The sequence below is a fragment of the Ursus americanus genome, chromosome 14 (assembly GCF_024610735.1).
Source record: "Ursus americanus isolate L20-20 chromosome 14, mUrsAme1.1.p, whole genome shotgun sequence".
NCBI lineage: Eukaryota > Metazoa > Chordata > Mammalia > Carnivora > Ursidae > Ursus > Ursus americanus.
This window is the reverse complement of record NC_142140.1, coordinates 45160014-45182448: the sequence shown is the minus strand read 5'-3', so window position 1 is coordinate 45182448 and position 22435 is coordinate 45160014. Positions and strand designations below refer to the sequence as shown.

The 22435-nt window shown below is 44.4% G+C and overlaps 1 protein-coding gene across 2 annotated transcripts; it reads right to left on the bottom strand.

Moving 5' to 3' along the window:
• Nucleotides 1-1261: 1261 nt before the first annotated feature.
• CALR3 (calreticulin 3) lies at nt 1262-22311 on the bottom strand. 2 transcript variants are annotated; one of them, XR_006776314.2, is made up of 10 exons: nt 22152-22286; nt 21821-21922; nt 19365-19568; nt 12236-12330; nt 9181-9369; nt 6002-6109; nt 5778-5906; nt 5090-5182; nt 3928-4063; nt 1546-1684 (listed from the first exon to the last, which is right to left on the bottom strand). XR_006776314.2 is itself a non-coding variant. In XM_045778824.2 (9 exons), exons 1-9 carry the CDS (start codon nt 22240-22242, stop codon nt 1541-1543), a joined length of 1155 nt encoding a protein of 384 aa, XP_045634780.1. In that variant the 5' UTR covers nt 22243-22311; the 3' UTR covers nt 1262-1540. The 2 variants fall into 2 exon arrangements, 1 of the variants encoding a protein (XP_045634780.1); XM_045778824.2 differs by lacking the exon at nt 3928-4063 and having other exon boundaries at nt 1262-1684; nt 22152-22311.
• Between the last annotated feature and the right edge of the window lie 124 nt (nt 22312-22435).

The following is a 22435-nucleotide window of genomic DNA, read 5'->3' as shown; positions in this document are numbered from 1 at the left end:
TCTGCGCAGCTTTGCAGTGAACCTAAAACTACTCTAACACCCATTTTTTAATTTAAAAAAAATCATTCCTCTGTCCCACCAGTCACATTTCAAGGGATCATATGTGGCCAGTGGCCACTGTATTGACCACTGCAATGGGGAACATCTCCATCTTCACAGAAAGTTCTCCAGGATGGCCTGCTCCAAAGATGAGCTCTGCGGCATCTGAGATGGTCTGACCCATCTCTGTACAACTGTTTCCAGCATTTTCTGTCTAAGCCTGGCTCTGCTTCTTTCCTCAGTAACTTCTTACACCGTTCGGAGATAAAAGGGGTAGACTGTTGACTCCCACCCCTGCACTAAATGGAAGTGAGTCATTCATTTCTGAGAGTGACAACCAACCCCCAATAAACCATCAGCCATCAGTCCAAAAGTCCACATTTAGAGGCGCCTGGGTGGCTCAGTCAATTGGGCATCTGACTCTTGATTTGGGCTCAGGTCCTGATCTCGGGGTCATGAGATCAGCCCCTCATCAGGCTCTGCACTGGGCATGGGGCCTGCTTGAGATTCTCTCCTTCTCCCTCTGCCCCTCCCCCCCACCCCCACTCACGTGTGTGTGTGTGTGTGTGTGTGTGTGTGTCTCTCTCTCTCTCTCTAAAAATAAATACATAAAATATATTTTTTAAAGTCCACGTTTGAGGGTCTGCCAACTTCAGCCAAAATGAGAACAAAACTTTCCAGGATTTCACTTCATGGGCAGACTTTTCACATGGATCACCTAGCAATGTGCCACACATACTTTCCAATGTATCCAGCTTATTTGTAATATCACTGGATTCTAGATTCCTGGTGTCCTAAATTTTATTACTTCCAACACAATTTTCTGTGTGGAAAAAAAAAAGGTGTCTTCAAATCAGAAGACTGTTATGTATGACTTTTTTAAAAGCCAATTATTTGATTAAGGCAAAAAAATTGAACTGAGAAGTAATTACTATTTTCACTTGAGAAAAGGAACTTCATTCCTCTGTCTTTCAGAAAACAAAAGGCCACAGAAGTGGGTCACAGAGTGAAGGAAAAGCAGTGGCTTTGTTATGGCACGACAAAAGTCTGCACACAGCCCCGGGTTCTCCAAAACAACCAGTGTGCCAGTGAAGCCTGCAACACCTTTCTACACTAGTGATGCTGGGTAAAGATTTCCTATTGGAAAAGGTTAGCATATGCTATAACTTGCAGCCTGAAGAAATAAGGTGTCATTTCTCTTTTTTCATAAGTTTTACCTACTTTTATTTATAAAACATGTTGGAGGCTAAGAAAAGAGCATATATTTTTGGCCAGACTCCCCACTGGCCTCTGGCTTCTAGCACTCAGCTTGGTCGAGAGAAAATATCTCGGTGCCCAGGGGTGGGGCTCAGGGAACATCAGACCAACCCCACTAAGAAGCATAGGAACATTTTCAGAGCACGTTGGACAAATTACCACATATGTTGACATCTGCACTTTTACATGTAGATTAAAGTAGAAACAAGGTTTTACCAGTCATCTTTATCTGGGGTGAGAATGACTAAAGCTCGTCCCTCCTGTGAAATCTCTGGAAAGTGTCCTCTTGCCCACCAAACTTGCCCATCAGCAGCTCTTGCTCATCTTCCTCACGGGCCTTCTTCACTTCCTCCTTGGCCTGGATGGCATCCATCTCCCTTTCTGGGCCCTTGGAGAAAGAAACAGACACACGAGCCATTAGCCACTTGGGGTTATGTTTCCAGGGGACAGACCAAGTGTTCACCTGCAGCCTGCTCCTGCCTTCTTTCTTGCAAGCCTCCACACTGCCTGGGGGAAGCTTGGAGGAGCCCCCAAGGATGCCAAGCCCTAATCCCTGGAACCTGTAAATGTGACCTTCTCTGGGAAGGGGGTCTTTGCAAATACGATTAAGCTAAGCATGTTGAGATGGGAAGATTATCCGGGGCCCTAAATTCCATCAGAAGTGTCCCCATAGGAGACAGGCAGAGAGGGATTTGACATACACACAGACACAAGAAGAGAAGACCACGTGAAGACAGGGGCAGAAATCAGAGTCACATGGCCACAAACCAAGGAACACCAGGAGCCACCAGAGGCTGCAGGAGTCGAAGGAAGGATGATCCCCAGGAGACTTTGGAGGGAGCGTGGTCCTGCCGAGGCCTTCATTTCAGCCCAATGATACTGATTTTGGACTTCTGGCCTTCAGAACAGTGAGATGACAAATTTGTGTTGTTTGAAACGAGCGAGTTTGTGGTAATTTGTTACAACGGCCACAGGAAACAAATACAACCCTCCCCTTCACTTCTTTCTATTCCCAGAGTACCTGGATCCCTGTCCCACAATCAGCTGAGCAGTGAACAGGCAGTGCAAGGGGTCCTCTGAGCCTAAGTGAGAAAATCCAAGTCCATGGGATCAACAGAAGGGCTAAGGGGTGCAGACACATCAAGACGGTTTCCACAGTCATTACTGAAAAAGAGTTTTAGTAAGGCTTCGTGGCAGAAGTCAGATCCAAAAAGAAATGGTTCACCATCAACAAAATGAAAAGGTAACCTACCGAATGGGAGAAAACATTTGTAAATCATGTCTGATAAGGGATTAATATCCAAAATATATAAAGAACTTACATAACTTCATAGCAAAAAAAAATCTGATTTAAAAATGGGCAGAGGATCTGAATAGACGTTTTCCAGAGAAGACATACAGAAGGCCAACAGGCACAAGAAGAGATGCTCAACATCATCCATCATCAGGGAAATGCATATTAAAACCGCAATGAGCTATCACCTCACACCTGTTGGAATGGCTAGTGTCAAAAAAACACTACGTAAGAAGCATTGGCTAAGAATGTAGGGAAGAGGGATCCATTGCACACCACTGGTGGGAATGTAAATTGGTGCAATCACTACAGAAAACAGTATGATGCCTCCTCCAAATGTAAAAATAGCAATGCCATATAATCCAGTAATTCCACGTCTCAATATTCATCTCAAGAACATGAAAATACTCTCTCAAAAAGACACCGGCTCCCCATGTTTATTGAAGCACTATTTAACTAAGACATGAGAGCAACCCAATTGTCCATCAACAGATGAATAAAGACAATGTGATATGTATGCATGTGTGTGTGTCTACACGGTGTGTGTCTTCCACACACGGTGGAATATTACTCAGCCATAAAAAAGAATGAAATCTTGCCATTTGCAACAACATGGATGGACATCGAGAACATTATTCTCAGTGACATACGTAAGGAAAAGAAAAACAAATACCATGTGATCTCACTTTATATGGAATTTTTTTTTAAAGATTTTATTTATTTATTTGACAGAGATAGAGATAGCCAGCGAGAGAGGGAACACAAGCAAGGGGAGTGGGAGAGGAAGAAGCAGGCTCATAGCGGAGGAGGCTGATGTGGGGCTCGATCCCATAACGCCGGGATCACGCTCTGAGCCGAAGGCAGACGCTTAACCGCTGTGCCACCCAGGCGCCCCTATATGGAATATTTTTTTTAAAAAATGAAATCATAGAAACAGAGAATACACTGATGGTTGCCAGAGGCAGGGTGTAGGGGCTGGGTGAAATGGGTGAAGGGGGTCAAAAGGCACAAGCTCCCAGTTATAAGATAAATAAGTCATGGGGTATCACGTGGAGCATAGAGAATATAGTCAATAGTATTGCAATAACTTCATATGGTGACAGATGGTAGCAAGATTTATCGTGGCAAGCATTTCATAATGTATATACATGTTGAATCACTATGTTGTACACCCGAAACTAATATAATACTGTATGCCAACTATACTTCAATTAAAACAATAAAACACAGGCATTTCACAAAAGAGGACGTCCAAATGCCCACAAAAGACATAGAACAGTGCCAACCTTCATTTGTCATCAGGGTAACGAAATTAAACCGGAGATACCAACACATACCTAGAGAAACCCACAATCCCCAGCGTCGGTGAGGATGCAAGACAGCGCAGCCCCTCTGGGAACAGCCTGGCAGTTTCTTGTGGGGTTCAACTTCCATTGCAGGACTCGGCTATTCCTGGCTATTCATCCCAAAGAACTAAAAGCAGACATCCAGACACAAAAACTGTAAGCGAACAGTTGTAAGAACTTTGTTCGTATGTCAAAAACTGGAAACAACCCAATTGCCTGTCGGCTGTTGAACAGATAAAACCACTCAGCAGTATAAAGAAACCAACTACTGACTGATACCCCAAAAACACGGATGGATCTCAGACACGCTATGCTTGAGAAGCAGGCTCAAAAAGACCGCACATGAGATGAATCCATTTACAGTACATTCTGGAAAAGGCAAGATGGTAGAGGCAGATACCAGATCAGTGCGGGGCCTGGAGGAGGAGGAGGTTTGGCTACAAAGGGTCCAAGGAGACTTCTGGAGGTGGTGACACTCTTCTGCATCAGGATTTCTGTTGGTGGTTTCACAACTGTATTCGTTTGTCACAACTCACAGGCCTCTACACCACAACAGGGTAAGTCTTACAGTATGTAAATTATACTTCAGGAAATCTGACTTGTCAGCAACTGACAACAGTACCCTGCGTAGCCAAGATGCGGCATAAACTAAGACTCGCCTCTCCTCTACGGCACAAGGGAACAGAAAATAGGATGACACCTTGAAAACTGTTTGTGTGGGACCTTGTGACCCAGCCTGTCCTCTCCTGGGCATGCACAGGAATGACGGTAACAGCTTTATTCATGAGGCCACAAGCTGGAAGCAATCCAAAGCCACATCAACACAGAACAGATACCTACCTTCTGGAATATTCACACACTAAAAAACGAGCTGCTGCCGTATTTGGTAATATGAACCTCATATTATCAGGTAAATATTGGATGGCTCCACTTCTATGAATTTCAAAAGGAGGTCAAATGGATGTATGGTGGTGGTTCATTTGGGGGCAGGGGGTGGCTGGGAGGGGGCGGGAGGAGGTTCCCACTAATGTTCTGTATCTGGATCTGGGTGGGAGGTTCACTACTGAAAACTCATCAAGCCCTTTCCTATATGTTAGAATCAAGTACAGAAATTAATGAGTAATGAACAAGAAGTTCATTGTGTGCACCATACCTTTGTTTCCCCCCAAGTGGCCTTGCCAAAATTCTCAGCATACTCTTCATCATCTGTGATCAGGAAGTTATCAAAGATGGTTCCTGATCTCACCTGTGGATGAAAATGAGGCCTTTCTTACTGATGTGAGGAATATGGCAGCTTTCCACCAAGAGAGAGTTGTATTTGGCTCAGTGCCATCACAGTGATTGGCTCTCGACAGTAGCATGTGCTTAAACCCATTTCTAAAACATCCGCTCAATCCAAGGCATTGGTTCTCAAATTTAGCTGCATATTGGGATCTCCAACAATATTTTAGAAACTCCTGATGCCTGGCCTCACCCATGGGGATGCTGTTTTAACTGGTCCCCGGTGCTACCTGGGCATGGAGACTTGGAAGAGCACCCAAGTGACTCGAGTATTCGGCGATGGTTGCCAACCACTGCCCAAGAACCTTACTGTGCAAAGTAGGCCACGGCCAGCAGCGGCAGCACTGCCCAAGCAGAGGAGTGACAGGTTCCCAGGGAGGCAGATAGGAAGTGACCAGAGGGCAGAAAGGATGTCTGTTTTGTCCACGGCTATGTGTCTTGGGTCCAGGTGCAGGGGGCAGGCACATAGTAGGAGCTCAAGGAGGACCAGCTATGTGAATGAAGGAGTTTAGGCTAAAGCTCGGAGTTCTCAAACTACGGCAAATTAAAAACCACGTGACCTGCCAAAGCTCCAGTCCGATGGCACCAATGTTCTCAAATTCAGAGAGGTCATATTCTGTCAAATAGTTGTTTTTCATCTTCTGGTGGAGCCAAATGTCTTTGTCTATACCCTCTGGTTTCAGGCCATCCTGCAACAACAAACTCTTAAGTGGTGGCTCCGAAGGACGCAGGCCATGGAGGGGGAGGGGCATCTCAGGGCATCGCAGGAGAAGATGCCACGCACCTGGTATGGAGGCTTCTGCAGCATCGGCCCCTGCCAGTCCCCCTCCAGCTCACTGTTCCAGTCGCTTGGCTTGCTGGCACTGGCATCCAGGAAATGTTTCTCCCAGTCCTAAAATGTGTGTAAGAAAAGAAAATCAATTCCCAGATTTGAGAAAAGAAATTCTTAGTTACCAAGGGGCAGGAGCAGGCCCGTGGCCCTGGTCACGATTTCCCCATCAATTTGGGGGTCAAAGGGCCAAGTGCTCGGGGTTCCCAGTCCCACCAAGGGTTTTGGGGCCACACACTGCCAGGATTTTCTCCCTAAGCCTTGGTGTGATCACACCACCCTTCCCAAGCTGGTGAGAGGAGCAACAGAGTGCAAAACTCAAAATAGTGGCTAAAGCTAAACGAGGGGACGAGAGGTGCCACGTGGCTCAGTTGGTTAAGCAGCTAACTCTTGGTTTCAGCTCTGGTCATGCTGTCAGGGTCCTAGGACCAAGCCCTGCGTTGGGCTCTATACTCAGCAGGGAGACTGCTTCTCTCTCTACCTCTCCTTCTGCCCCTCCCCCCACTCATGTGCAGGCTCTCTCTTTTTCTCTCTCAAATAAATAAATCTTTAAAAAAAAATTATGGGACAAAAGTGATGATGGCAGGGGGAGGGGCCACACAGTCACTGCTGGTTAGGTGGTCTGTGCTTCTACATAGCAGTCATACATGGAGTGTTCTAGAGAGAGAGGCTGGACAACCAAGAAATGTTCCAGGACTTACCTGGGGACGGCTGGGTAGCAGAAGAAAAGCAGTTATGTTATATAGACCTTCTATATATATATAACAGTCACACTGTACACATATAGACACACATGTATACATACACGCACATATGCTTGGGTATAATACATATGAACACACATGCATACATGTGTGTACATAATACACACATATTATGTGTACACACATATATACACACACTTAACACATGTATACGTGTACTCACATATATACATACACACATCTCTACATATATATGTGGCTTAGTATGTGCTGAATAAATATTTGTTGAATAAATGGATGAGGAAAAGGTTCTATGGATTAATATTTAGATAAACACATAAACACATAGAAGTTGTGTACAATGATGCTTTTTCTCTTCTAGCATAACTGAAAAAGAGTAACATGTTGCATTTAGACTGTGGCTTTTCCATGACACACAATACTTCTCAATGATTGACACAACAGGATTTGGCTGCCTGTCCTACTGCTTTTTGCCTCCACCCCAACTGGCAACAGATGAGCCGCTCTTGTGCTGGGACCAGGAGATGGTTACAATTCCATCCGAGTAGCTGGCTCCTTATGACTATAGGCGATTAAATCATAATGCCATCATGAACTCTGTTGGGGAGCTCACACGGACCAAACACATGGACAAAACACAGCCAGTTTGGAGGCCAGCTTCTGGAAGGTTGATTAGGCTCCACCAGGGACCCGGCTCGCGGACGCTCCACCCCGAGACACAGCGCTATTGGCCGGCCCGCAGGCGGCCAGGACTTTCATCCCAACACCTGTGTCTTCTGCGCAGCCAGATCGGTTTTCTTTGCCATTCTGTGCCTTGTTAAAGTAAGCGCTCTTTCCAAGTGAAAACTGTTTTGGTCTGTTTTGAAGGTAAGGAAGGGAGAGAGAAACTTCGTTCTTTTGCTTTACTGATTACATTGTCTGTGATGACGTATTTCATTATCAGACAGCAGTGCCACGGACCAGTTTTAAGTTGCCAGAAATTAATGGTAAACACAGCCCAGGGGCGCCTGGGTTGGTGCAGTCGGTTAAGTGACCTACTCTTGGTTTTGCCTCAGGTCATGATCTCAGGGTCCTAAGATCGAGGCTCTGAGCTCAGCAGGGAGTCTGCCTCAGATTCTCTCTCCCTCTCCCTCTGCCCCTCCCACTCACGCTCACCCTCTCTCTCTCTCTCTCTTTCTCAAATAAATAAATAAATCTTAAAACACACACACACACAGTCCAGTACTTTTAGTTACGGCAAAGACAACTGTCTTAAGATAAATGGCTCATGGGTTTGGTGTGGTGTTTGATGTTCAAAACAAAACGTTGCAACAATAAACAAACATAAACTGAAACCAAAACAAGACAGAAGGTAGTGGGTTGAATGGTAGTTCCCAGGAACAGTTCGTTCGCATCCTAAACCTCAGAATCTGGGAATGCGAGCTTATACTGAAAGAAGGATCTCTGCAGATGAAATTCAGGCAAGGATCTCACGGCAGATCATTCTGGATTATCCAGGTGGGCCCTAGATCCAAGGGCAAATGTCTTTAAAAGATAGGAAAGAGACACAAGAAGGCCTTGTGGGGGCGGAGGCAGAGACTGATGTCTACCAGCCAATAGAAGCTGGAAGAAACAAAGGATTGTCCCCCGGATCCTTCAGAGGGAGTGGGACCCTGCGACACCTGGATTTCTGCCTTCTGCCTTCAAGAACCTCGAGAGGATACATTTCTGTTCTCTTAAGCCGCCCACCTGTGGCTTCATTACGGCGGCCCTAGGAACCATAGCCGTTATAGTAACGGGTCCTTGTTGGTCAGTCACAAGCGTGAGGCTCAAAAAATACTTTATGTTCAAATTCAGATTAACAAACAAAATCATTTTTATAAAGGTTGTTGATGCATTATCCTTTTTTTTAGAAAAAAAAAAAGCATTGGTCAAAAACACAAAACTTACTTGCTTTCATCTCAAGTATTATAAAAGTCTTTCACGAGACCTGGGTGAAGCTGCATGGCTGGTTTCAGTGGCAAATGTTCCGGGGAGTCCACTTTCTTTTTTTTTTTTTCCCCCAGAAAATCGATTTTAAATTTATCTATCTATCTATCCATCTATTTATTTATTTATTTTAACAGAGAGAGAGTGCGAGTTGGGGGCCGGAGGAAAGGAGCAGAGGGAGAGAGAGAGTCTTAAGCAGGCTCCATGCCCAGCGTGGAACCCAACGCGGGGCTCGGTCTCACAGTCCTGAGATCATGACCTGAGCCAAAATCACGGGTCAGACACTCAACGGACTGAGCCACCCGGGAGCCCCCGGGGAGGACACTTTGGTTGTGATAATGCTGACATCGTGATTACCGGCGGTGCAGGAATCCTATGGGAGCCGGCTACTTACAGACTTCACTGGCACCCTCTCTAGAGTTGCTTGGGGAAAATCCATACCTGGGATTTGTCACCTTCAGCCTGGTCCCAATCCTTGGACTCTGCAGAGAACTTCTCCATCTTCTTAAGTGACATTAAGTTCCAGTCGTACTCGATGTCACCGGATTCGATCGACTGACCATCGATCTTCACTTCATAAGTGAGGTCTGGTCTTAAAATCAGAGCGTAGAGGTGTGTAAAGCCATCAACCTGCGCGTTTTAGGGGGAGAAAGGATAACGATGTGACCCTTGACCTTTCAGGGCAGGTCTGCACACGTGGTTTAAGTCTTCAAAGTCTTGTTATAAACAGGAAGGAGAGAGGTTCTAGGGACAGGGGTTGACTTGACAAAAAAATGTGTCCAGCAGAAGAAATCCCCCCTTTGTACAAAACTTCCTCACTACCAAGCTGACTTGAGTGGCTGACCTCCTTTTGTGTAGACAATGGCTCCTACCTAGATCCCCACAGGCGGCTATGACAGGGTGGTGGGTATAAACCAAGGGACCACTGCTCTGTTTGATTCATGAAAAGTTATGTGGAAAACAACTTCCTGTTCTGTTCTCTGAAAGATACCAAATGAAGCATTGTCTATTTTTCTACACAGGGGAGAACTTTCTAACGCTCTGAGCTGTCCAATGGCTTAAGCTCTGCGAGGCCAGGCCTGGTGCCTCTCTTGGTCAGAGTTAAGGCCCCAGGCCAGACACAAGGGAAACACTCAACAAGCATTCAATAAATGAGAGATGGAAGGTGGATGGTGGGTGCAGGAGAGGTTGGGGGTCCCCAGGATGTCCCTGCCTGTCGGGAGCAGGGGAGACTCCTGCACTGTGCTCCAACAGCAGTCAGCTCTCAACGTGGGGCCAGGCAGCCTGAGTGTCATTGGGGAAATGCCTGGGAAGTGTCTGTTCTGGGGTCAGCTGACCTGCTGTGTCTGCACCTGGGTGGACCCTCCGGAGGTGCTGACACTGCTCAGGTTTGGGAACCCAGCATCTTAAACGCTCCATCAGGAGGACTCTCCCTCTTCTAACAGCCAAGGTAAAAGCTCTTTTAGTACCCCTCTGCTCTGCCCTGAGGGACAGGTCGCTGCTATCACACCATGGCCGATGGCTTTGTGTGCTCTGTGTCCCTCTCAGCCTCTGTAGTTCACTGTGACAGCTGAGTATACACTTCTCCCAACGCTGTCTCCCGCTCTCTGCCCATCTTGGTCTCCACTCACCTTTCCTAATTTAGACTTTGGGCTCATTAGCCGGGTAGTTGGTACCTTCCAGGATATAACAAGTGCAGAGCCTCCTGAGGGATATCGTCCACTCCCACACATATGCAATGGATCCAAACCAGGATCTTCAATCCCAACCACGGTTTCCAACAACTTACTGGACACCTCTATCTGGATGTCTGCTGGGATTTCACAACCAAGAGTTCAAAACACAACTCCTGAGTGTGCCCTGGCCTCCTTCCTGGCCTTTTTGCTTTTCCTGCTGCTTAATAGCAATGCTGCTGAGACTCATGGCCCACATCCCCAGTACTCACATTCCAAACATCGGGAAGTCCTCTGGGTGCAGCCCCCAAATTATCTGTCAAAACAGTCCCCTGTTCTGCATCCCGCTGAAGCCTTGGCCTAACAATCTCACCCTTCTCCCTGCCTACTGATCACCCTATCCCTCCACCCCTCATCCCCAGAGAGAGCATCCGAGGTATTTTTCTAACGGGCAGATCTGCCCCTCTCCTTGCAGATCCCCTGAAGGCTGACCACTGCCTGCAGGGGAGGTTCGCAGGGGTTTCTTCACAGCATCACAGAATGAATCAGACCACCTGGAGTTAGCCGCTCCTCACTGGAAGGACCAGAATGCTCGACTACCTGCTGTGAGTGGGTGCTCCTTCAACAGACGCATTTTATTTTTCTAGCAGGTTGCAGAAATAGCACACGTCTGAGAGCGTCATCAGCCTGCAGGTGCCACTCGGGGGAAGGGGGTGCCCTAGGCTGGCTGACCTGAGCGGATCGTGCTCTAACATCTCCAGCATGGTCGAGGCCAGACTTCACGGCCTCCGTAGTGTCACCCCTGCTCTGTCCCACACACCTGATGCGCAACTGAACAACTTCTTGGGAATCAGGTGTAAAACCTGTACACTAAGACAGGGGAGAAAGACTTGGATTTCGAGCTCTCCCTCACCCCCCCAGGAGGGATGTCAGTCCTCTCCGTGTGGAGGGGACCCAATGATCCTTTGCAGCCACCAAGTCAGTGGGTGGGAGGCCAAGAAGAACCATGCTGACAATGGAGACTCACTGGGGCTCTGTGGAGAGACTGAACACCCCCCTGCTTGGGTCAGGACTGAAGAAGGGGTGGTAATGGACACTTCCCCTCCATGCTGTCAACGTGCCTCTCGAAACACACTCGGGTCTCCTGTCCAGATTCGCCCAGATTTGTGGAGGCTTCCCATGTTGGAGCTCTGGGCACCGGGGGCACCCCAGGGGACAGGTCCCTGCTTCCTGGCTGCTACATTCAAATGGAAGGGGTGCTTCAGGGAGTGTACCTCCCTTCCACAGGCCCAGCACCAGGGAACTGACCCAAGCTGTGTCTTTGGAGAAGCTCTGGGCTGGGCCATGGAGTTATAAAGTGGGCCTCAAGGCAGAAAGTGTTATTTTCACAGGATCCGTGGATAGAAGGTAAGAAAGTATGCTTTCACTTCAGAGACATTCCCATTTCTAAACATTTTGGTATTTTGAAGATTAATTTCTTCAGGATGTTTTTTTTCCCCATGCTGAATATTTCATTCCTTAGTGAGGATGGATAGAGCAGAAATGTGACTGTATTGTCGTAACCCTTACAAGGCAAATTCTAGTGCAGCTCACAGTAAAGAGTGAATCTGCCCTCCCGGCGGGTACAAACTTCAGAAAACAAGCCAACAGGGTATGTAAGTGTCTCTAACGAGCCTGTTAAACTGGAAACCAAGGGGCAGGGGTGTGCTGCTAAGATCCGTCCCTGACTCAGTTAAATATTTTAAGATCAAAACTATTTTCTCTAAATTTAGGTTATCATTAAGAGTTAACACAATCACAGATTTGAAGACAAAAGCATTTACCTTACACCGGATTGATTTCTTGTTTGAGTGATACTGATTCTTGAAATGTAAAATAACATGAACTTTCTTGATATCAAATCCACAAATATCGGGTCCTACAAAAAAATATATATATATGAGCTGCTCTCAATTTCCTTGTCTAATGCATCCCCACAGGAAACCCCCAACCGTTCCCCTGAAATAACATATGAGGACCGGAAGCTTACGTGTGCAAGAATAATCAGACTTTGGCGTGGATACTGAAATGGGCAGCGATGCCCTTCCCGTTACTTCTCTGGTCACTGCAGCTACTCAAGCGTAAGGCAGCACGTGAGTAGAAAAGGGTTTAACGGTCTAGGAAGCATCCCTGACGTGCTGCCTGAGGCTTGGGCTCACTCTGAATCTGAGAGGTGCCCTGTGCCCAGGGTGAGGGCTTCAGGGCGGGACAGGCTGGCTGGGATTCCCGCTCTCATTCACTGTGCTGAGACATATCTGCAACTATGCAGCTCCCCATGGCTATGTCCTGTTCTCTCAAACAGGGATGTGAATCTTCCAAGGCTATTTTGCCAATTAGATGGGCTCATGTGTGTAAAGCATTTAATATGGCAAAGCTCAGTATTTGTTATTATTATGTCCTAAGACAACACACACATATTCAGATTAAGGATTTCTGAATATACTAAACAAGGTTTGCAGGAGGGATCTGGAAAATTTGTCAAACCTTCCGAGGATGTTTGGAATTACCCCACTGGTGCTGCTTTATTGACCTTAAGGCTTAGGAATGTACTAGAGCATCTGGGTGTCTTTCTGTCTCAAATCAAATTCTACCACATCCACTGACCCGGGCCTGCACCCGCCCCTGGGGATTCTGTGAGGCTGTGTAAACACAAGCAGATGACTGTGATTTTTTTTCTAGAACTTGCAGTGATGAACCTTCGGAATAAGAGAGATCCAGGCTGCACATAATTACTTAAAGGATATTATCAATTTGCCAGAGTGGATGTGACATTGAACTTGGAAGCTGCATCCTGAGGGACTGACAAAGAACACCATGTCTACCTCCCCGAGTTCTCAGAGATGCTGGTTTGTGTAATTTCCTTTTTTTCTTATCACTGGAAAACATTCCAGTTCAATTTTTAAAACAAAAGCTATGGTATGTGAACTATTTGTATAAAAGTCTACTACCTGGGGATTAAAACATGAAATTTTTCCTTCAAAACTGGTCAGAATTTCCCTATTTCTAAGCACCTACACGTTTTAAATATTAAATTAAGCTTCAGAACATGCCCAGACTTGACTGGAAAATCTGGACATTTTCCGTTCACAGCAATCATAAAATATTTATGCACATAATGTATTTTTATGAGGAAATGGGGTAGACAGAAGGGCTCTAAACATGCTGACCTGCCTTTGGGTTTTGTTTTGGTTTTTCTTTTGAGATTTTATTTGTTTGAGAGACTGAGCGCAAAGGGAGAGACAGCGAGCAAGAGAATAAGCAGGGGGAGGATCAGAGGGAGAAGTCTGACACAGGGCTCCATCCCAGGACCCCAAGACCATGACCTGAGCCCAAGACAGATGCTTAACTGCTTAACCAACTGAGCCAACCAGCCCCACCCCCCGCCTCCCCGAGCCTCGTGTTTTGTTTTGTTTTTTAAGATTTATTTATTTGATAGAGACAGAGAGAGAGACCATGAGCAGAGAGAGTGAGAAGCAGATTCCCCACTGAGCAGGGAGCCCAATGGAGCCCCATGTGGGGCTCGATCCCAGGACCCTGAGATCATGACCTGAGCGGAAGCAGATGCTTAACTGACTGAGACACCCAGGCGCCTGCCTCAGGTTTTTTCTTTGCAAAATGGAAGCTGTGTTACCGGTTTCCTAGGATTTTAAATATACTCTAAGATTGCATTTGTAAGGCGCCTGGCAATGGCCCTACCTCTCCCTTCCCCTTCAACATCATAAGCCTCAGCAAGCCGCTCTCATACCAAAGGCTAGAGCTGAGGCATCACGGGTAAGTGTTCTAACAGTGACACAGTGGGTTTAAGTAAAATGTAACTGAATTAAAAGCAAAAATAATTCAGATAATTTACTTGGGTTTTCTTTTTTCCTCCAAAGTATGCTGCTTCACAATTCAGATATAGCAGACATGCTATATAAATTTAAAAGACGGGGATTCTGGCTAGTATTTGTGGTGATTTTGTTTCCCAAACCTAACTAAACAAAATATTTATGAAATCATCTCTGATACAACAGGTAATATATATTTTTTTTTTGGCCAGATATCTCTGCCATCCCATTTTAAGAGAATAATAACCCAAACCAAGCCATTTTAATTTCCTTTTTAATCAAAATAAAGACTTTCTCCATTCCAGATTTTAAATTCAAGAGTAAATGGGAGGCATGGCAAAGTAGAGAGAGTGGGGAGGGGTCAGGGACTCGCAGCTGGTGGAAACTTCTGCATCTCTGTAATGCAGTGGACTTGGAGAAGTCACCTTACCCTCTGAGACAAGGCAGGAGTACATCCAAATCCAATAAATAATCTAATATCTATTCTCTCTACTGTTTTTTTAAAAAATATTTTATTTATTTATTTATTTGACAGAGAGAAAGAATGTACAAGCAGGTAGAGGGGCAGAGGGAGAGGGAGAAGCAGACTCCCCGCTGAGCAGGGAGCCCAATGCAGGACTTGATCCCAGGACCCCGGGATCATGACCTGAGCCCAAGGCAGACGCTTAACTGACTGAGCCACCCAGGCGCCCCTATTCTCTCTACTTCTGTGTAACACTATGACCAGCGGTGTATACAAACATGACGATGGCATGACAGGTGTCTAAAGCCTGACGCTGATCATAAATTCAGAGATAAGCATAGAAAAACTATGACAGAAAACTTCTGCAAGCTATCCACATCACAAGAGAAAAGACTTTTAAAAAACGGTTCCTTAAATTTGAATTACCGATGGATATTTTAAAACTACATTTCCATTCTTGAAAGACTTTTTTTCACTTTTTAAAACTGCGGTAAAATACATATAAAATTTACCACCTTTACAACATTTTTAAGTGTAACTTCAATGGTATTAAATATTCACATTATTGTGCAACCAATACCACCGTCCATCCCCCTGACTCTTTTCACCTTGTAAAACTGAAACCCTACACCCATGAAGAACTCCCTATTCTCCCCTGCCCCCAGCCCCTGGCAACCACCATTCTATGTTCGGTCTCTATAATTCTGACTATGCTAAGGACCTAAAATAAGTGGAATTGTATAGTATTTGTCCTTTTGTGTCCAGCTTATTTCACTTAGAATAATGTATTCAAGGTTCATCATGTAGCTGGTGTCAGCATTTCCCTCCTTTATGAAGCTGAATAACATTTCATTGTATGGACGCTACATTTGTTTATCCACTCATCTGCTGATGGGCACTTGAGTCCTCTAGCTTTGGTCTTCTTTTCTTTTTTTTTTTTTTTAAGCTTTATTTATTCATTTGAGGGGTGCCTGGGTGGCTCAGCCATTAAGCATCTGCCTTCGGCTCAGGTCATGATCCCAGTGCCTGCTTCTCCCTCTCACACTCCCCTTGCTTGTGTTCCCTCTCTCGCTGTCTCTCTCTCTCAAATAAATAAAAAAAGATTTATTTATTCATGTAAGAGAGAGTGAGCGCACACACATGCGAGTGGGGGAAGGGACAGAGGAAGAGAGAGAGAGAGAGAATCCCCAAGCAGACTCCCGAGTGCAAAGCCCAAAACAGGGCTCCATCCCAGGACCCTGAGATCATGACCCAAGCTGCAATCAAGAGTGGATGCCAAACCAACTGAGCCACCCAGGCACCCCTTGGTCTTCTTTTTTGAGACTGTTTGGCTATTCAGGATCCCTTGAGATTGCATATGAATTTTAGAATGGGTATTTCCATTTCTGCAAAAAAAAAAAAGTCATTGAAATTTTAATAGGAATTAGGTTGAATCTGTATATTGCTTTAGAATCTGTAGATTGCTGTGTCTAGTGTTAACATTTTAACAATACTGAGTCTTCCAATCCATGAACATGGGATATGTTTTCATTTATTTATATCTTCTTTAATTTCCTTCAGCAATACTTTGTAGTTATCACTGTATAAGTCTTTCAACTCCTTGCTTAATTCCTAAGTATTTTACTCTCTTGGAATCTATTATAAATGGAATTGTGTTTGTAATTTCCCTTTCAAATTCATTGTTTATGTACAGGGATGCAACTGGTTTTTTGTGTGTTGACTTTGCATCCTGCTACTTTGCCTAATTCATGCATTAGTTCTAATAATTTTTGTGCAGTCTCTATGGTCTCCTATGTATAAGATTTATCATCTGCAAATAGAGATAATTTTATTTCTTCTTTTCCAATTTGGATGACTTGTATTTTTTTTATTTATTTATTTATTTATTTATTTATTTATTTATTTATTTATTTATTTATTTTTTGCCTAATTGCTCTGGCTAGGACTTCCAGGACTATGTTGAGTAGAAGTGGTGAGAGTGGGCACCCTTGCCTTGCTTCTGATCTTACAGGAAAAGCTTTGTCTTTCACCACTGAGTATGTTTGTTGTGGGTTTTTCATAGATGGCTTTTATTATGTTGTAGTAGTTTCCCACTATTCCTAGTTTGTTGACTGTTTTTATCTTGAAATGATAAAATTTGTGATGATCATGTGTTTTTCTTTCATTCTGTTGATGTATCATGTAATATTGGCTGATTTTTCATATTTCAAATCATCCTTGTAGACAAGGAAGAAATGCCACTTGGTCATGGTGTATAATCCTTTTTAATATGCTGCTGAATTCTTTTTGCTAGTATTTTGTTGAGGATTTTTGCATCGACGTTCATAAAGATATTGTTCTATAGTTTTCTTGTAGTGTCTGGCTTTGGAGTCAGGATAATGAGTTCGGAAATACACGTTCCCTCCACTTCAATTTTTTCTGTAAAGTTTGAAAATTTTTTCCGTAAAGTTTGAAAAAGATTGGTATTAGTTCTTCTTTAAATGTTTGGTAGAATTCATGACAGATTCATCAGATTTAGGACTTTTCTTTGTTTGGAGAGTTTGGTTTACTGCTCTCTTTACTATTTACAGCTGTCTTTGGATTTTCTATTTCTTCGTGATTGAGACTTGGCAGGGTTTGTGTTTCTAGGAATTTGTCCATTTCATCAAGGTTATCCAATTTTGGGGTGTGCAACTATTCTTAACACTGTCTTATAATTCATTTTATTTATTTCTGTAGAATTGGTAGAAACATCCCATTTCTGGTTTTCGTAATTTGAGTCTTCTTTGTCCATTTAGCTAAAGGTTTTGTCAATTTTGTTGATCTTTTCGGAGAACCAACTTTTGATTTAATTTCTTTTCTGCTGTTTTTCTATTCATGATTTCATTTATCTCTGCTCTAATTTTTATTATCCCTGTCCACTTCTCCCTTCAATTCTACCCATTTTTGTTTCACATATTTTGATGTTCATTAGGCATATACATGTTTATAATTGTTACATCTTCTTGCTATATTGACCTTGTTAGTAATATATAATGTCCTTTGTCTCTTATAACCTTTTTGATTTATTTAAAGTCTATTTTGTCTAATATTAGTACACTCACCCTGCTCTCTTTTGGGTGCTACTTGCCGGAAATATCTTTTCCCTTTCTTTCACTTTCAACCTGTGTCTTTGGATCTCAAATGAGTCTTTTTTAGATAGCATATAGTTGGATTATGTGTTTTTATCCATTCTGCCAATCTCTGTCTTTTAACTGGAGAGTTTAATCCATTTACATTTAAAGTAGACTCACTTCTGTCACTCTATTTGTCTTCTATATGCCCTACAGCTTTTTGTCCTTCATTTCCTGCCGTGCTGTCTTCTTTTGTTTTTAGTTGATTTTTTGTAGGGAAATGTTTAAATTCCTTTCTAATTTCCTTTTGTGTATATTCTATAGCTATTTTCTTTGTGGTTACCATGGGGATTACATTAAACATACTAAAGTTATAATGCTCTAATTTGAATTTATACCAGTTTAACTTCAATAACACACAAAACTCTGCTATTCACCTCTTTGTCTGCACCTCTGTGATCAGAGGCAGCAATCAGTAATCAGAGCTGATATTTGGGAGGACGGGGTCCTTTTTGCCCACCCTCTCTGTGGCAAGCTGTGTGTAGGCTGCTCCGGGAGCACATGCAAAGCTATCTGCCTTGTGCATGAAATGGGGGACGGGTATGTCTACTGTGCTAAGAGCTGAAATCGACCAAAATTAACCTTCCTGTTCTTCCCCTGGAAGAAGCAATCCTTCCATAGACTTCAGAGTTCCAAAACAGTTACACCAGATTCTATTGTTATGATTGTTGTCTAGGTGGGGAGATGGATTCCTGGTGCTTCCTACTCCATTTTCCCAGAATCCTCTTCGTTCTGAAAGCTTTTTGAATTCACACCCTTCAGTTATGTCTAGTTCCTATGGCCCAATGTGGTCCCATCCCGATCCTAGCACAACTTTTAAATCAATTACTCCTGTTATCAGGAAATATTTAAAGTGTTCCAGGGCCAGCAGGGGTATAGACAGGAAACATTTTGGCCTTCCTATCATTTTCATGTGTCAAAAATATTATCCTTCAGTTTTTTTCAATTATTAAAAACGTTAAAACCCACTCTCAGGCATAACAAACATGGGCTGTGGGCTGATGTGGCCCTTGGCCAAGGTCTGCTGACTCTTGATATATTCCAAGTACATGGGGCTACATTAATGTTGAATAAATTACTTTCTCAAAAATACAATAGGGGGTGCTTCGTTGGCTCAGTAGGTTAAGTGATCGACTCTTGATTTTAGCTCAGGTCATGGTCTCAGGGTCTTGGGATTGAGTTCCATGTCCAGCTCTGTGCTCAATGGGGAGTCTGCTTCAGGATTCTCTCTCTCTGCCCCTCTCCCCCACTCACTCACACACCCTCTCTCTCAAATAAATCTTTTTTTTTTTTTAAAGGTACAATAGAATGGTACAGTTGCCTTTTTATATTAGTCAGGTTAAACAGTACTAAAAACCTTTGGTCAGATATACTCAATGCTACTACTTTGGCAAAGTCTTAGTCTAAGATTCTATGAAACGGAAGTGTTCAAAGTCCCGAGAAATGGTTGTTTTGTACTATCTAAACTCACCAAACATAATATAGTACTGGGATTTTCCATTCAGGTTCTTCTGATCCACGTCTGCAGGGAAGACCTTAACGTAGCCCCCTCCACAGTCCATCTTCTGCTCGTGTTTCACCGTGTACTGAATGACCAGAGTCTTCCCTTTATTGCTAAACGGTTTGAAACGTGCAGAGATGGCATAGAATCGGCCATTTTGAGTGGTCTGCAGACCTTTAAACAAAAAAATACTCATGAGGGATTAGGAATGACACCGTGCTCAGTGCTGCAGGGAATTCAATGGTGGTCCTTCTCCCACCCCCAGTGATAACCACTTCTGTCAATCCAAGCCTAAAACACATTTTTACAATAACACACGATAGGCATACCACTAACAGGCTCTCTGCTGCCACAGAACTTTCCATGCTTAGTTGTTTTTGTGCTCAATATACCACTGTCATGTCTTAAGTTACAAAAACACTTTAGCTTTAAATGACAAATATGCAACCTAATTGTGGGTTAGAAGTTAATTTTGCTTCAGATTCATCTTCCAAAGGGGGAGAAATACAATTAAGGTTGTGTAGCAACTTAATTAAAAAACAGAGCATCCCATATCTTTTCTTTAACTCTTATCTTAAAATAGTTGCTTAAGACACACCACAGTGGATGGAGGACAGAGCGCTGTCCTGTAAAAAAAAGTGCTTCACTGCTCAGGATGCACTGGCCTGCAGCTGTCCTCTTTTTACAAAGGTATCACCCTTTTGTCACGTGAATCATCTCATATTTTATAAATTTATGTGCTCACTTCAAGTCTAACCCACCCCCTTTTTCAGTAGCCACTAGGCTCTGTACCAAATTTTTATCTATACTGGAGTATAAGACAAACTTGAAAACAGAGGCAGTCTTACTATATAACCGAGTCTTCCTTGCTCCACATTCCTGCCTCCATACCTGCCTACACTGAGATTCATCATAAATGCACTTGGCGTTTTCATTTTCTATCAGTATGTCCAAGCCTGAACTCATGGCTGATGGCTCACTACCACATTCATCTCTCTCTCTCTTCCATTCTCCCCCCAACCTTTTCCTTTCTCAAAGAATTCATAGGTTCACCCCCTCCTCTACCCCCTTACCATCCAGGTAATTACTAAGGCCAGGATTCATCACCTCCCTCTCTCTCACCACCCTCCTCAGCCACCCCAATCATCTCTCACCACTTCCCATCTCTGTCTGACTACATTCTATTTATCCTTCCATCCACCACTTCTGTGTGATGGTCCTGGGAGACCACAGTGAAAGGGGCCAAATTAACCGGTATCCCCAGTGCCTTGCCCATGTGTGCTCTCAGCAGGTGTGTTGGAGTGAATGAAACACAGAGTCTCGGGATCCCAGACGGGAGGAAGAAAAGACACTGTAGGAGAAACCCAAATGACTTTAAGTGGACACCCCATCCTTGGACAAGCTTGATGGAACCACCTGTTAATTTCACTCTCACTCTTCTTTTGTCCTATGAGCTGAATTTTGACCAATTCATTGGGTCAACATGTAATTTAGAAAACAATGCATATATAGTAGAAAAATCGGAAGCTGCCGACAGGACAACCCTGGAGTAACAGAGCCAAGATGGAGGTTTAGCAGAAGGTTGATGAAGAGGGAAACTTTTCATCTAAATCAGGGGTCCACAAACCTTTTCTGCAAAGCCAGAGAACAAATATTTTAGACTTTGTGGGCCATATGGTCTCTGTTCCAACTTACTGCCTTTGCAGCATAAAAAAACGCCATAGCTCTATGTAAATGAATAGGCATGGCTGTGTTCCATTAATACTTTGCTTATGGACACTGAAATTTCATATACTTCACTGTTTTACATGACATAAAATACTATTCCCCCTTTGATTTCCCTCCAACAATTAAAAAACGTAAAAATCATTATCTCACCAGCTGTGCAAAAAACAGGTGGTAAATGAGTTGTGGTGTGTCCACCTTTTATCACCAGGAGTGAGAAGACAGAATTCATCCTTGGCACCAGGAGGGCACTGACTTGGGGGGGCGTGGAGGGCTCAAAGGGACCTCTGAAAATGTTCCCTATCCTGACCAGGGTGTACTGATGTAAACACTCATCTTTCTGTATCTCTAAGATCTATGCACCTGACAACACGTAAATTTTAACCTCAATTTTTTTTTTCTTCTTAAAGTGAAAACAAAAATGAGAAATATCCCCTAATCTTTTTCCCTTTGCAGGTCAAAGACCTGGGGTCTCCAAACTCATGCGACTAGTTGGTATACAATGGGGCGATCTTGGGCAAGTAAAGAAAGGAAAGAGAAAAAGTAATGTCAGACCTTCTCCAAGCCTTAGTTTCCCCATTGGTGAAACGGCTGTAAGAGGTGTTAGGGGTGTGCCACACCTACCTTGCAAGGTTGCTATGGTGGTGGGGTGTGTGTGTCTGTGTCACTTAGCTCGATTTTCTCACCATTCCTACACTAACCTTTGTCTTTCTCTTTATGACCATAAAATTTCCCCGACGAGAGTCTAAAATGCCCGAGTTGAGAGTCATTGGTGGACTGCACCCATCGATTCCTCCAGCGCTCTGTGGAGGAAACAATACCGGTTAGGGCTGAATCTGTTCATTTGAGTCATGGAAGGTGTGTGTGGCGGGGGGGGGGGGGGGCGGGGGGGGTAGGAGGCTGGAGGTTTCGAAGCTTGGAGGCTTCGCCACCGCCGATCCCCACGGCGACGGACCGGGGCCAATGGCTACTCGGGCTACTGGTTGGGCAGCTTACGCCCCCATTCCACCACCACAGGTGTCGCCTCTTCACCTCCGTCTAGAAATTCCTCTTGGAAGTAGACGGTGGCCAGCGCCACCCTCAGCATGCAGACGGCCCAAATCAGAACGTGAATCACAGCCATGGAAAGCGCGCGGCACTGCTTCTTGTAACCGCCCCTTTGCTCCCGGCGGTCTCCGCGGAGTGTCGGTCCGGCCCAGAACTACAACTCCCGTCACATCTCGCGATTGTGACCTGAGGCACCATTAGCTCCCGGCGCGCAGTGCACGCCCGGCCCTTCCCGGCACTACCATTCCCATGACGCACCGCGATTGTGA